At 41.9% G+C, this 13,500-nt stretch overlaps 1 protein-coding gene across 1 annotated transcript in view; it reads right to left on the bottom strand.

Annotated features, from left to right (window-relative positions):
* Positions 1-9: 9 nt before the first annotated feature.
* DNAJC2 (DnaJ heat shock protein family (Hsp40) member C2) overlaps positions 10-13,500 on the bottom strand; it is a 31,781-nt gene continuing 18,290 nt past the window's right edge. The window contains exons 11-17 of the mRNA XM_070947704.1: positions 12,424-12,512; positions 12,260-12,329; positions 9,785-9,969; positions 5,928-6,028; positions 3,951-4,058; positions 1,944-2,098; positions 10-132 (exon numbers count right to left, since the gene is read on the bottom strand). Of these exons, the coding sequence (XP_070803805.1) occupies positions 58-132; positions 1,944-2,098; positions 3,951-4,058; positions 5,928-6,028; positions 9,785-9,969; positions 12,260-12,329; positions 12,424-12,512 (783 nt within the window). The 3' untranslated portion in view covers positions 10-57. The remainder of the gene's footprint in view (positions 133-1,943; positions 2,099-3,950; positions 4,059-5,927; positions 6,029-9,784; positions 9,970-12,259; positions 12,330-12,423; positions 12,513-13,500) is intronic.

The following is a 13,500-nucleotide window of genomic DNA, read 5'->3' as shown; positions in this document are numbered from 1 at the left end:
GTATTTTCTTTTTATTACAAAACAAAAACACACACTAGGATTGTCACGGGAGAAATCTCATTTCTTAGTTTTAGCAGCGTTCACGACTTGCTCCTGGGCGGCTTTCTTGGCTTTGACCATTTCCACAAGCTCCTAGAGAAAGGAAAAAGAAGAAAGAAAGAAAGAAGGAAGGAAGGAGGAAGGAAGGAAGGAAGGAAGGAAGGAAGGAAGGAAGGAAGAAAGAAAAACAAAGAAGAGAAGAAAAGAGAAGAGAGGAGAGGAGAAGAAAAGAAAAAGAAAAGAAAAGAGAAAAGGAGAGAAGAGAAGAAAAAAGAAAAGAAAAAAGAGAAGAAAGGGGAGGGGAGGAGAAGAGGGAGAGGAGATAAGAGGAAAAGAAAGAAGGAAAGGAAAGGAAAGAAGGAAAGGGAAGGAAAGGAAAGGAAAGAAGGAAAAAAGAAAAGAAAAGAAGAAAAAAGAAAAGAAGAAAGAAAAAAGAAGAGGGAAGGAAGGAAGAAAAGAAAGGAAGAAAGAAAAAGAAAAAACAACAATTTAGCCATTTTTGTACATTTTTTTTATTCAGGAAAGTCTCCCTAGCACAGGGGGCCTGAAACCCTGGGCCGTGGCCCACTACCAGGCCGTGGCCTATTCGGCACCGGGCCGCACGAGAGGTGGGCCAGCGCGCACAGCTCACATGAGTCGTGGGCTGGCGCTCACGTGTGCATGTGCCCACAGCTCAACTTAACAGTCCAGCTGCATGGGTGTGTACATTCACGCTGGCCCGCGGCTCGTGCACCTGGCTCCCCTTTGCCCCCCACCTCCAGGCCCCCAAGCCGCAAAGGTTGGGGATCACTCCCTTAGCGGATTATTTCTGGAGCTGTTGAAAGGACCCTTAAGCCATATGACGCTGCATTCAGCACTGCAAGCAGTTAGCAAATTCAACATTTGTCATTAGATGCTAAGAAGGGCATCCATGGCTTGAGGTGGGTGGATCTCTCAAAATCTGTTAAGATTGGGGGGAGGGGAGGGTTATTTGCAAGACAAGCAGGGCGTAGATTACAACCCTGGGCACACGATCCAGCGGATTTTGATGCAATTATGCTGGATCAAGCGTCTCACTTCAAAATTAATTATAGGTAGTGTTCGACTTAACGACCACAATTAAACTCCACATTTCTGTTGTTGAGCGAGACATTTGTTAAGTGAGTTTTCACAGTTGTTAAATTAATCTGGCTTCCTCATTGATTTTTGCTTGTGAGGAGGTCACAAAAGGGGATCGCACGAGCCCCCGGGACACTGCAACCGTCATAAATATGAACCAGTGGCCAAGCGTCTGAATTTTGATTGCGTGACCATGGGGAATGCTGTAACGGTCGTAAGTGTGAAAAATGGTCATAGGTCACTTTTTTTCAGTGCTGTTCTAACTTTGGTCACTAAATGAATAGTTCTAAGTCAAGGACTCCCAGTACTTCCATGGATTTATCTTAAACATCCGTTCAAGATAAGAAAGTTATCTAAAGACTGGACTTATTTTAGATCCAGGTGGTCCTTGAATTAGGGCCATTCCTTCAGCAAGCGTTCAGAGTTATGGCAGTGCTGAACGCAGGGATTTACGACCACTCCAGAGTAACACTTGTTACAGTGCTGAATTGTATCATCATCGAATGACCTCATAATCCCTTGCAAGGTGGAGTCTGGGCAACTGAATGGAGCTAGCAGAGTGTTTGAATGGCCGGATGCTCTTCCTGTTGCCAGGGCGGAGTTTTGTTCAGCAGATATATTCTCATTATGCCCCGGAGAGAGAAATATCTGCCTCTACCTAGGATCAAACTCACAGCCTCCTGATTGTGAGGCGAGAGCTCCATCTCTAGGCCACCGCACCACTCTGCGGTGCTGAATTGTATGTTCAGGTTTAATTCTTAAAACCAAAAAAAAAAAAAAAAAGCAAAATAAGATATTGGCTTTACCTTATATCGCTTCATACAATCTTTTTTAGACCGGCCTGGAACAGAGGCTGCTATTTTCTCCCATCTCTCGGGAGTATTCACTGGATACGTTTTGAGAGCCTGTTCTAAGAGTTTTTGCTCTTCTGTCGTCCACGGAGTTGCGTCTGTGAATGATACTGTGGAAAAGCAAATGGGAATGGTCTCACAGCAAGCATTTCCTTCAAAATATTTCCCCTCAAAAGTGCGGGACTCCAAATGGGTAGCATTCTTTCCCCTCCAGGTACGTTTCCTGTTTTTAATAACCGCTTTTAAAACAAATGGGTCTTTTTCCAAAGACGGTTCTAGCTTTATTTCCTAATCTAAGTCTTCGATGGAATCCCAATACTTCAAGCTATGTTGCAACACATGGAAAATGCTAAATATACCTTCTTACTACTGGATTCTGCTGAGCTGGGAAGAGTGGATGGGGAGCCAAATGTCAACTCAATACGGAGAGATACGGAGGATCCCGGATCTGCACACGTTTCGTCGTGCTCTCAAAACTTTTTTATTTCAGCAGGCTGGGCTGGCCTAACTCTCCTCTTTTAATTCGTTTGATTTTATAAATTGGGTGTTTTAATCTGTGTTTCGGCCAAAATATTTAATAATTTTAAGGGACTTTTAATATTTGTATTATCTGTATTTTATCTTGGCTGTTCACCGCCCTGAGTCCTCCGGGAGTAGGGCGGTATAGAAATTTGATTAATAAATAAATAAATAAATAATAAACTCGCAAAGCATCCCTGGCCTGCTCTCGAGTTGCCATAGGCCAGGGGGGAATGGGAAACCTGTGAAACGGTATGGCAGCCAAAGACAGATGCACATTCCATGCTTATCTCTCTCAAGGCTATATCCCAGGATTATCGACAGCAGCTGGAGGGGAGTGACTTCTACAACCCGTGAAATTGCTCCGTTGGCAAATGTGATTGAGACACCCTGGGGGGAGGGGGGAAATAGTCATAATTGGGGCATAAATTACATAGGGTCAGAGCTGGCTTCACTTAGGAACCTGCCGACATTAAGCTCCTAATAAATAACTAGATTTCTTTTGAAGCTTGGCTCAAGGATCATGATTTAATTAGGGCATCTGCCGGAACCCTGACACTGACATTAGGGCAACCTGGCATCCAGAGAACTGTCTCCGAGTGTATATAGGTAGTCCTTGACTTAAGGCCACAATTGAGCCTGGTTGCGAGGACCCTGAGGTAACCCAGTGCATGGCGCATGGAACAGCTCCAACCCCCGCCTCACCTCATGGTCAGAGCACCAGTGTGTTGCTCGACCTCCTACTCCGTTGTGGCGGTGAGCAAGCAGAGGAAATGGGCCGGTGGCCACGCAGGGTCTTGTTGGATGGGGCTGCTGGAGCCACTTCTGCAAGGTGAGGCAGGTGTCGGGGCATGGGCGGCCTGTCTGCAGGGGCCCTGAGGTAAACTGGTGCAGGGTGCGTGAGGCAACTCTACCCCCCGCCTCGTGGCGGCAGCACTAGCACACCACGTGGCCTCCTGCCCCCACCCCCGAGCAAGCAGAAGTGGGCCTCCTGTACATGGGAAAAAATAAGACGTTCCCCGGAAATAAGCCCTAGTGCTTATTTTCGTAAGATCTCTGACCTCCGGGTGTTTTGTTGCGCATTGAAGACCCTGTTGTTCCGCCAGGCCGGGCTATCAACTTAATAATTTTAAATTGGGGTATTTTAAATTTTTGGGGTTTTAAATCGGCCAAATCTATTTAATTATTTTAATTTTTAATTATTGTTGTGTCTTCTGTTTTTAAATTGGCTGTACACCGCCCTGAGTCCTTCGGGAGAAGGGCGGTATAGAAATAAAATTATTATTATTATTATTATTATTATTATTATTATTATTATTATTATTATTATTATTATTATTATTATTATTATTGGGTGCAAAAGAAAATTAAGACCCGGTCTTATTTTCAGGGAAACACAGGTACTAACAAACACACACACACCAAGAATTGTTCTCCATTTACCTTCAAAACGTTCTGATGGGGCAGCGCTGTCTGCTTGAGGTATGACTCCATGCTCTTTCTTAAATTTATCAAAAGCTTTCTTATTGATGTCGTCCTTTTGATGGGGATCTAAAGGAGGAGAGATATTAAGACAAATCAGGCACCGATGGAAGTTGTAGGAAATGAAATCTATTGATTCTTCATCAACTTTTTTTGATTAGGGGAAGATTTATTAGTCTATGCTCAAATAATTCAAGTCTGGTAATAAATACACACATCCTTTTTTTTTTTTTAACTTGCGGTCTGAATTCTGGAAGGATTTTGTAATAATCTTTTAATAATGTCCCGATAAGCTTCCTCCCCCCTCATGCAGATTCTTTTCAGGCTGCATATCTACATTCACACAAACAACATTCTAGTTTGCATGTCTACAATATTTATATATTTTTTTTGCAACGGAGGCAATTTGGGAATGAAAGTTGAGTCTGTTAAAACAGGATTCCTTGTTTTCTCTATTCAAAGGCAAAAGACTGAAACACCCACTCACCGGTTCTTTAAAAAAACAAATGAGCCATTTCTGGTCATTTTGCTATGCTGGCAACACCAACTGTTTAATCGGCTTTTTATTCTCCTCAGAGGCCACCAGATGACATTTCTTTGATAAATCTACCCGTGTTTTCCTGAAAATAAGATCCTGTTTTATATTTTTTTGAACCCCGAAATAAGCGCTTGGCCTTATTTTCAGGGAGTCTTATTATTTTGGGGCGCGTGGAGCAAGACGGGACTCCTCTTGCCGTCTTACCTGATTTCCAGCTCTATCTCCCTAACCAGAGGAAATGGTGGGGACCGGCTGCACATGCGGTTAAATATTTTTGGGGAGGGCTTATTTTCAGGGGGGGCTTATTTTAGAGCATGCGCTCAAAAGCCCGATTGGGCTTATTATCAGGGGATGTCTTATTTTGGAGGGAAATACGGGATATCAATGGTGAAAATATCTGAAGTGAAGTCTCCAGCATGAACAGCAGAAACGCCATTTAATATATTTTCTCAATGACGGCACCTAACTGTTCTAGACACATATAATATCAAATTATTAAAGGGATGCGGTGGTTCAGTGGCTATGATGCTGAGCTTGTCGATCGAAAGGTCGGCAGTTCAGCGGTTCGAATCCCTAGTGCCGCGTGACGGGGTGAGCTCCCGTTACTTGTCCCAGCTTCTGCCAACCTAGCAGTTCAAAAGCACGTATAAAATGCAAGTAGAAAAATAGGGACCACCTTTGGTGGGAAGGTAACAGCGTTCCGTGCGCCTTTGGCATTGAGTCATGCCGGCCACATGACCACGGAGACGTCTTCGGACAGCACTGGCTCTTTACCTTTGAAACAGAGATGAGCACCGCCCCTTAGAGTCAGGAACGACTAGCACATATGTGCGAGGGGAACCTTTATCTTTACCTTATGAACAGCAGTAACGCCATTTAATATATTTTCTCAATTGACGGCACCTAACTGTTCTATACAGATATAATATCAGATAGTGTGTTGCAGTAAACCTCTATAACAACAAAGGTTTTGTCTGGTGCAAATTCCACTTCACCAAAGATTTTACAATCATTGGATGCATCAAAGTATGTGCTTTTGAACATACATAAAATCTCATTTGGAATTAATGCTTTAATTCTGCTTTAATTATAGCACCCCTTCTTCCCATTTATTCCATAAATTTAAGGGGTTACCGAATGGATTAACAAGATTAAAAACTTTCATTCAAGCATTCAGACGTGATGTTCTGTTAATAGCAACCAGCACCCCAGCAGAGACCAAGTAAGAAAAGAGAGACGGCGAGTTTGAAGATTTCTTCCCCTCTGCCTCAGACTGGAGGAAAACGGGAAATTTCCAGGGATAGCCGGAAGTGATTTTAAGCCTGCAGAACGAACACTGAATTGAAAGCAAAAGTAAATAAAATGAAGGCATGCAGACCATCTTACAAAGATAACGATACCAAGTTTCTGGAGGTTCTTTGCTTTGTTGATAACGTCTTTCGCCGTTCGTTTTATCCCCGTGGTAGAGTGCAAATTCATGTAATTGGCAATAACTTCCCATCTACGAAAAAGGGAAAAAACAAAACAAAAACCATCCGTAATCCAAAATTCTTTGCAGAATTTTTTTAAAAATATTTTTTTTATTTTAATACAAACATTTCATCTTTCATTAAACAGTGTGTTGTCTGGGTACAAATATTTTGTGCAATAACAATTACAATTTACAGCCATATTTAATATTTTGTCTATTCTTAATACTAATACTTAACATCCCTACTTTTATAACAATCCTCTTCTTAGCTTATTTAACTTTGTTAAAACATTTTCCATATTTCACTTCTCTGCTTTTCTTTCTAATTTTCATATTTGTTCTCTAACCATTGATAGAATAACTCCCATATACTATAATGTTCAGAATCTTCCTTTTCTTTAATTGCAAGTGTTAATCTATTCATTTCTGCACATTCCAATATTTTCTTAATAACATTCTCATCTGTAGGAATCTCTTAACCTTTCCAATTTTGTGCAAATACCATTCTAGCTGCAGTTATTTCATGAATAATCAGATATACATTTTTTAAATTGTAAGTTTCTGGTAAAATCTCCAACAAGAATAATTCAGGTTTGAAATCAATATGTGGTTGTAACATTTTCTCCAACCACATACAAATTTTTGTCCAGTATTTCTTAGCTTCTTTGCAGAATTTTTGAATTAACTTACCAAAGGTTGCAATGAAACATTTCCAACACTGGAAGTTTTCATGAAGAGATTGGACAACCATTTGTCTCAAATGGTATAGGATTTCCTGTCTGAGCTGGGGGTTGGACTAGAAGACCTCCAAGGTCCCTTCCAACTCTGTTATTCTATTCTATTCTATTCTATTCTATTCTATTCTATTCTATTCTATTCTATTCTATTCTATTCTATTCTATTCTATTCTATTCTATTCTATTCTATTCTATTCTTCTATTCTAAATGCTGGGCCTTTTTTTAAAAAAGCAAAATGTCTTTATAAATATATACAGGTAATGCCCTCGTCATTAATGCTCTGTAATGCACCCTGTAATGCTCTCTACATGGGGCTCCCCTTGAGGAGCACCCGGAGGCTCCAGCTGGTCCAGAATGCGGCCGCGCGGGTAGTTATGGGAGCAGCATGGCGCTCCCATGTGGCTCCCCTCCTGCGCGAGCTGCACTGGCTCCCTGTGGTCTTCCGGGTGCGCTTCAAGGTCTTAGTTACCACCTTTAGAGCGCTCCATGGCTTAGGACCGGGGTACTTACGAGACCGCCTTCTGCCACCAATAGCCTCTCACCGCCCAGTACGCTCCCATAGAGAGGGGCTTCTCAGGGTGCCGTCAGCCAAACAATGTCGACTGGCGGCCCCCAGGGGGAGAGCCTTTTCTGTGAGGGCACCCACCATCTGGAACGAGCTCCCCCCAGAGATACAGAAGATTCCGGATCTGCGCACTTTCCGCCGTGCCCTCAAAACATTCCTGTTTCAGCAGGCTGGCCTGGCCTAACTTTCCCTTTATATTACTTTTTGATTTTATTTTAAACTGGGATGTCTTGAATTATCTAGGACCAGAATGTTTAGTATATTTTAATTGGTTTTTTTTTATTATTAACGTTTGTATTACATGTATTTTTATCGTTCGCTGTTCACCGCCCTGAGTCCCTTAGGAATAGGGCGGTATATAAATTTAATAAATAAATAAATAAATAAATAAATAAATAAATAAATAAATAATCCTTAACCTGACTATAATGGAGCCCGCTCATTAATTGTAAGCCACGATTGTCGTAAAACGGATCACCAACGTAACCGATATAATATTACAACTTTTTTTTTTTTGCAGGAGTCATTAAATGAACATAGCAGCTGTTTGCTAAAGGCTGGTTTTGCTGAAAATCGTTAAGTAAATATATATATTTTTTTAAATGGCAGGATTGTAAGACTGTGGATGCTGCAAATAACTCTTAATGCAGGTTAGTGGATGAGAAATGCAGTCACAGGGCTACCAGGGAGAGGAGGGGGGGGCATGGGAACTGGGTTGTAAGTACCCCTAGTGAGGTCTACCCTAACTTCCAACGGTCACTAAGCAACTGGTCATAAGTCAAGGCCTACTTGTATATTTTTGTCCAAGAGTAAAAATGTTACTGGATGGATTAAAAAGGTCTTTGGGTCCCATAAATGCTACGTTTACTAAAATGAGATTTAACTCCCATGCATGTATTTTACGATTCTACTGCAGTTCGTCCACAGTTGTAGAAGGAAAACGTAGCTTGTTAACCATCCATTCTAGTTTACCTAAAATGATGGAAATCCGTTATAAAGGGAAAATACTGAGGCAGCAACTTGTAATTCCCACGGTTTCCAATTCTGACCTACAACCACGGATAATGATCCTTAAGTCTATGGGGGATTGGAGAGTTGGAACGGTTTGAGCCAGGGATGAAATGCTACCGGTTCGGGCCGGTTCGCTGGAACCGGTAGTAAAAAAATGCTTTAAAAAGGTAAAAAAAAAAAAAAGTTCCAACCATCACACGTCGCTCAGCTGATCTTCAGAACTTTTTTTTTTTTTAACTTTTTAAGCATTTTTTTTTTTTACTACCGGTTCTCCATTTGTTAAATAAAGCACTGCAGTTCTTAAGTTAGTCACAAGGCTAGTAAGTGAATCTGGTTTCCTCATTGACTTTGCTCGTCAAAAGGTCGCAAAAGGGGATCGTGTGACCCCTGGGACAATGCACCCCGTCATAAATGTGAGTCAGTTGCCAAGCATCCGAATGTAAATTTGTGGGTGCACCTAGGTACACCCACATTACACCAATTCTCCACGAGCTGCACTGGCTCCCTATTGGTCTCCGGTCATAATTCAAGGTGTTGGCTCAGGGCCAGGGTATCTTCAAGACCGCCTTCTACCGCATAACTCCCAATGACCTGTAAGATCCCACAGAGTTGGTCTCCTCCGGGTCCCGTCAGCTAAACAATGCTGACTGGCGGGCCCATGGGGGGAGGACCTTCTCTGTGGCTGCCCCAGCTCTCTGGAACCAGTTACCTACTGAGGTCCGGACCATCCCCACCCTATTCGCCTTCCGAAAAGCGGTGAAGACCTGGCTTTTCCGGCAGGCCTGGGGCCGTTGATCTCGCTCTTGCGATCCGGCGAGATCCGGCCATGAATGGTGTGAATGAGTTTTAATGTTTTTAAATTTTTAAATGTTTTTTATAATGATTTTAAATGCATTGTGAGCCGCCCTGAGTCTTCGGAGAGGGGCGGCATACAAATTGAATAAATAAATAAATAAATAATAAATAAATAAATTATGTGACCATGGGGGGGGGGGCGCGCTGCAACTGTCATAAGTGTGAAAAATGCTTGTAAGTCGCTTTTTTTCAGTGCCATTGTAACTTCGAGTGCTGTAAATCGAGGGCTACCTGTATGGTTGTCGACAGATGCTCAAAGAATAAATGTAGCAGAGGTGGGTTTCAGCAGGTTCTGACCAGTTCTGGAGAACCGGTAGTGGAAATTTTGAGTTGTTCGGAGAACCGGTAAATACCACTTCTGACTCGCCCTGCCCCCATCTATTCTCTGCCTCCCGAGTCCCAGCTGATTGGGAAGAAATGGGGACTTTACAGTATCCTTCCCCTGGAGTGGGGAGGTAATGGAGATTTTACAGTATCCTTCCCCTGGAGTGGGGAGGGAATGGAGATTTTACAGTATCCCCTGCCATGCCCACCAAGCCATGCCACGCTCACCAAGACACACCTACAGAACCGGTCGTAAAAAGCTTTTGAAACCCACCACTGAAATGTAGTCTCACCTTGAGTTTGTCCCAGCAGGAAAAAGATTGACTGCTTTAATCAGCAACTGGAGGTCATCTTCAGACCAGTTTTTGCTGCCGCCGACACTTCCGCTTGTGGACTTCTCGGAGCTCTTTGTGGCTTGCCGCATTCGAGCTTCCGCTTCTTCCTTTTCTCTCCTTACCTGTTCATTTACTTGTTCTATCTACATGGATGTAAACAAACACACCTCTCAACTGAATTACCAAAAACCCAACAAGTATTTTTCTCCAACGACCGCAGAACTATCGTTGAGGCCTCCAATTTATTTTGTTTCCAATCACTGCTGTGGGAGAAGAAGCCGATACAGAAAACGGACAGAAAGTAAAATGGAAGGAGGACACTTTTGATTCCCACAAGGGATGAATGGCTGCAAAAGTTGATGGAGTGAGCAGAGATTGATGGAGTGAGCGAAATTGATTGCTTTGGTTAAAGAAAAGAACACGATTACTTTTGTTTCTACTTGGAAACCGCTTCTGGACTTCGTGCTCGAGGTGGGGGAAAAAAATAAAACTTTGATTTTGGGTTTTACTGATTAGACAGATTTGTTGTTATAGAAATGACTAGTTATATTACTAGATAAAAGTAAAAAGTTGAGGTTTGATGCTATTCACTTATTCTACTGCACCAAAAAGAGTTGGAAATCAACACGTTTTTTCCTTTTGCTCTACACTTTTTTCTTCCCTTTTCCCTCTCTTATTTTTCTATTATTTTCTTTTGAATTTTGTATTTATATTGTATTTTGATAAACTAATAAATTTTCAACTACCCCCAGAAAACAGACAGAAAGTCAAAAGGAGAACTGTAAAATAGAGATGGAAAAAGTCTTGTTTAGTATAGTACCTTTTAACAAACGTGAGGTAAAAGATTTTCCAAATCAACACGAAATTAGAAATTTTTAGATGGTTCTACACTGGCATTTATTTGTTTTGTACAGTGATATCGAAGGGCTTAATCTTTTATTTGCTCAGCAGTTCGATTCTGATCGGCTCCAGGTTGCTATTGCTATTCCTTCCTTCCTTTGTTCGTTCGTTCCTTCCTCCCTCCCTCCCTTTCTTATTCTCCTTCTTTGTGGCACAGTGGTTAGAGTGCAGTATTGCAGGCTAATTCTGCCAACTGCCAGCAGTTCGATTCTAACCGGCTCCAGATTGCTATTGCTATTCCTTCCTTCCTTCCTTTCTCCCTCCCTCCCTCTCTCATGTCAGTTAATACTTAGCTGGGTAACTATTAGCATGAATGACGGCCTTACGACGTCTTCCCATGGAGTGAACTAAGTCTTTTAGTTCTGCAGCTGTTATAATGTGAAACCAAGATTGAATGATTGCTTCTATTAACTGGGTTGCTTCTGACTAACAAGTTTCTTTAGTCGGCTCCATAGATTTTCAATTGGGTTAATTGAAAATTAACCCCTTTGCACTATTTCAGCAGTGGAATAGGATTATCTTGAAACACACACACACACACACACACACACACACACACACACACACACAAAGTGGTATTAGCCATCAAACCTCAAAAATACACTTTTCCCAAAAGGTTTCCACAATTTTGGCCACTACTGTATAAGTATAATCACAAAAGTCTATTTAAACTGAAAGTTTTCACTCCAATTTAGTAGTGAACTGTGCCTTGGTTTACACACAAATATATATATAAAACGCACACACCCAAGCCAGTGATCATTTTGTTACACTTTTTCGCACCACGTAGTTTGATAAAAAGATTCATCTGCATAACTTTTTCATCCTTGGATTGAATCATGCTGATTTCAAATCCATTCTTCTTTTCCTGAACAAAAATATTTTTTTTTCTACTGTATTTTCTACTGTATTTTTTCTACTGTATTTTCTCTTCCGGGAATGCAGAATTATTATTATTATTATTATTTTGCAAATACAGGTAGTCCTCGACTTACAACAGTTCATTTAGTGACCGTTTGAAGTCACGACACTGAAAAAAAGCGACTTATGACCATTTTTCACACTTTTTCACACTTTCACACTCAACCCTTGCGGTCACATGATCCCAAATTCAGACACTTGGCAACTAACTCATATTTATGACGGTGGCAGTGTCCCCGGGGTCATGTGATCGTCTTTTGTGACCTGACAAGCAAAGACAACGGGGAAGCCAGATTCACTTAACAACGGTGGCACGAAAGGCCGTATAACACGGAACAAAATTCGCGTGGTAAGTGTTTCAATTAGCAACAACAAATGTTGGCCTCAATTGTGGTTATAAGCTGAGGACTACCTGTAAATCTCTATAGGCCCCTCAGAAAAATGTTTTTAATTACATTTAAATTCTAGTAGATGCAGCGGCTGCCATAAAGCAGTGTGCTGTTCCAATTTTTAGAGACGCCATTCTATATAGGGGAAATCTCCTCTTTCGTAAGTTTCGCCCTACTCTGCCAATTTATTTATTTTTTTACACGACAAAATATTCATATTTACCTGTTTTAATACCGCAGCCTTCCCTTCGTCCTTTGTGGTGGATGTAAGTGCTTCATTCAAGCACTGCAGACTAAAAATAAATCATGGAGCGACATTTCAGATCTACCGGTAGCAAAAAAACTGAAGGTCAGCAAACACACAGAGTAGAGGTCAGGACGGCATACCTTGCCAGCTCCAGGCGATCGCAAAGCTTTTCTACTTCTTCCATCATCTTAACATTTTCTGCCTCGTTGTCCGAAAAGTAATTCCAGTTCTGAAAAACGGACCGCCATATGCTTTCATTTTCAGATCTCAGTGGGGGAGGGGGAAAAATTACATGCAACTGACACACAACACGCCTGACTAATAACATGGACATTAAGATGAGTTTCAAGGTTCAGAAAGTATGGCTTACTTTTTTACTTTGGGGTAGAATATAGAGTTGGGGCAGGGATCTTGGACGGGGGGGGGCTTCAAAAATTTTAGCAAGTGGGTGTGGCCATGGTGGGCGTGGCCTCGTCAGCCTCCTGCACCATGGCGGAGGCGGCATTTTTGCCCTCCCCGGGCTCCGGAGGCTTTCCTCAAGTCTCTGGGAGGACGAAAACTGCCTCCCCAGGCTCCAGAGGCCCTCTGGAGGCCTTCCCGTGCCTCTGCGTGTGCCCTACGTTTACCTGCATCCAAAATGGGCCACATGGGGACTCCTGGGAGGGGAGGGGAGGGAGGGGCCAGCCAGGAGTGGGATTTGGGGTTTCTCCAAACTGCACAGAATCCCTGCAGAGGTAAGATTGGCCCTTACTTTGACACTCTTTCGCAAAGACCTGAAGACCTGGTTCTGCCAATAGGCCTGGGGACCTCTGAGTGGGATGGAGCTCATCAAATGGCTTATTTGATTGATTGTTGTCACCAGAGAGGTGGGTCTTATCGCTTTTTATAGTTTTTATACGGAATTTTAATCTTTGTAAGCCGCCCAAAGTCACGGAGAGGGAGTTGGGTGACCATATACATTCTTTTTTAAAAAAAAAAAAATTATTTATAGAAAGGGTGAAAATTTCAATGTCTATATAAACACTGTGTTGCCTGGGTATCGTTATTTTGAGTAATAATCGTCAGAATAACAATAGCATTCATAACAGTAGTCATCATTATAGTAACAATGAAATCTCATCATAACATTGATAATAGTGACAATAGTGCTTGCTTATCCATTTAGTAAACCGTTTTTACAAAATTAGTCATTCTCTTGTATTTTTTTTTTAAAAAAA

This window comes from Pituophis catenifer, unplaced genomic scaffold, assembly GCF_029215685.1.
Source record: "Pituophis catenifer annectens isolate HBS135680 unplaced genomic scaffold, rPitCat1.0.hap2 SCAF_7, whole genome shotgun sequence".
NCBI lineage: Eukaryota > Metazoa > Chordata > Lepidosauria > Squamata > Colubridae > Pituophis > Pituophis catenifer.
The sequence above is the reverse complement of the archived record's forward strand: the minus strand, read 5'-3'. Positions and strand labels throughout refer to the sequence as shown.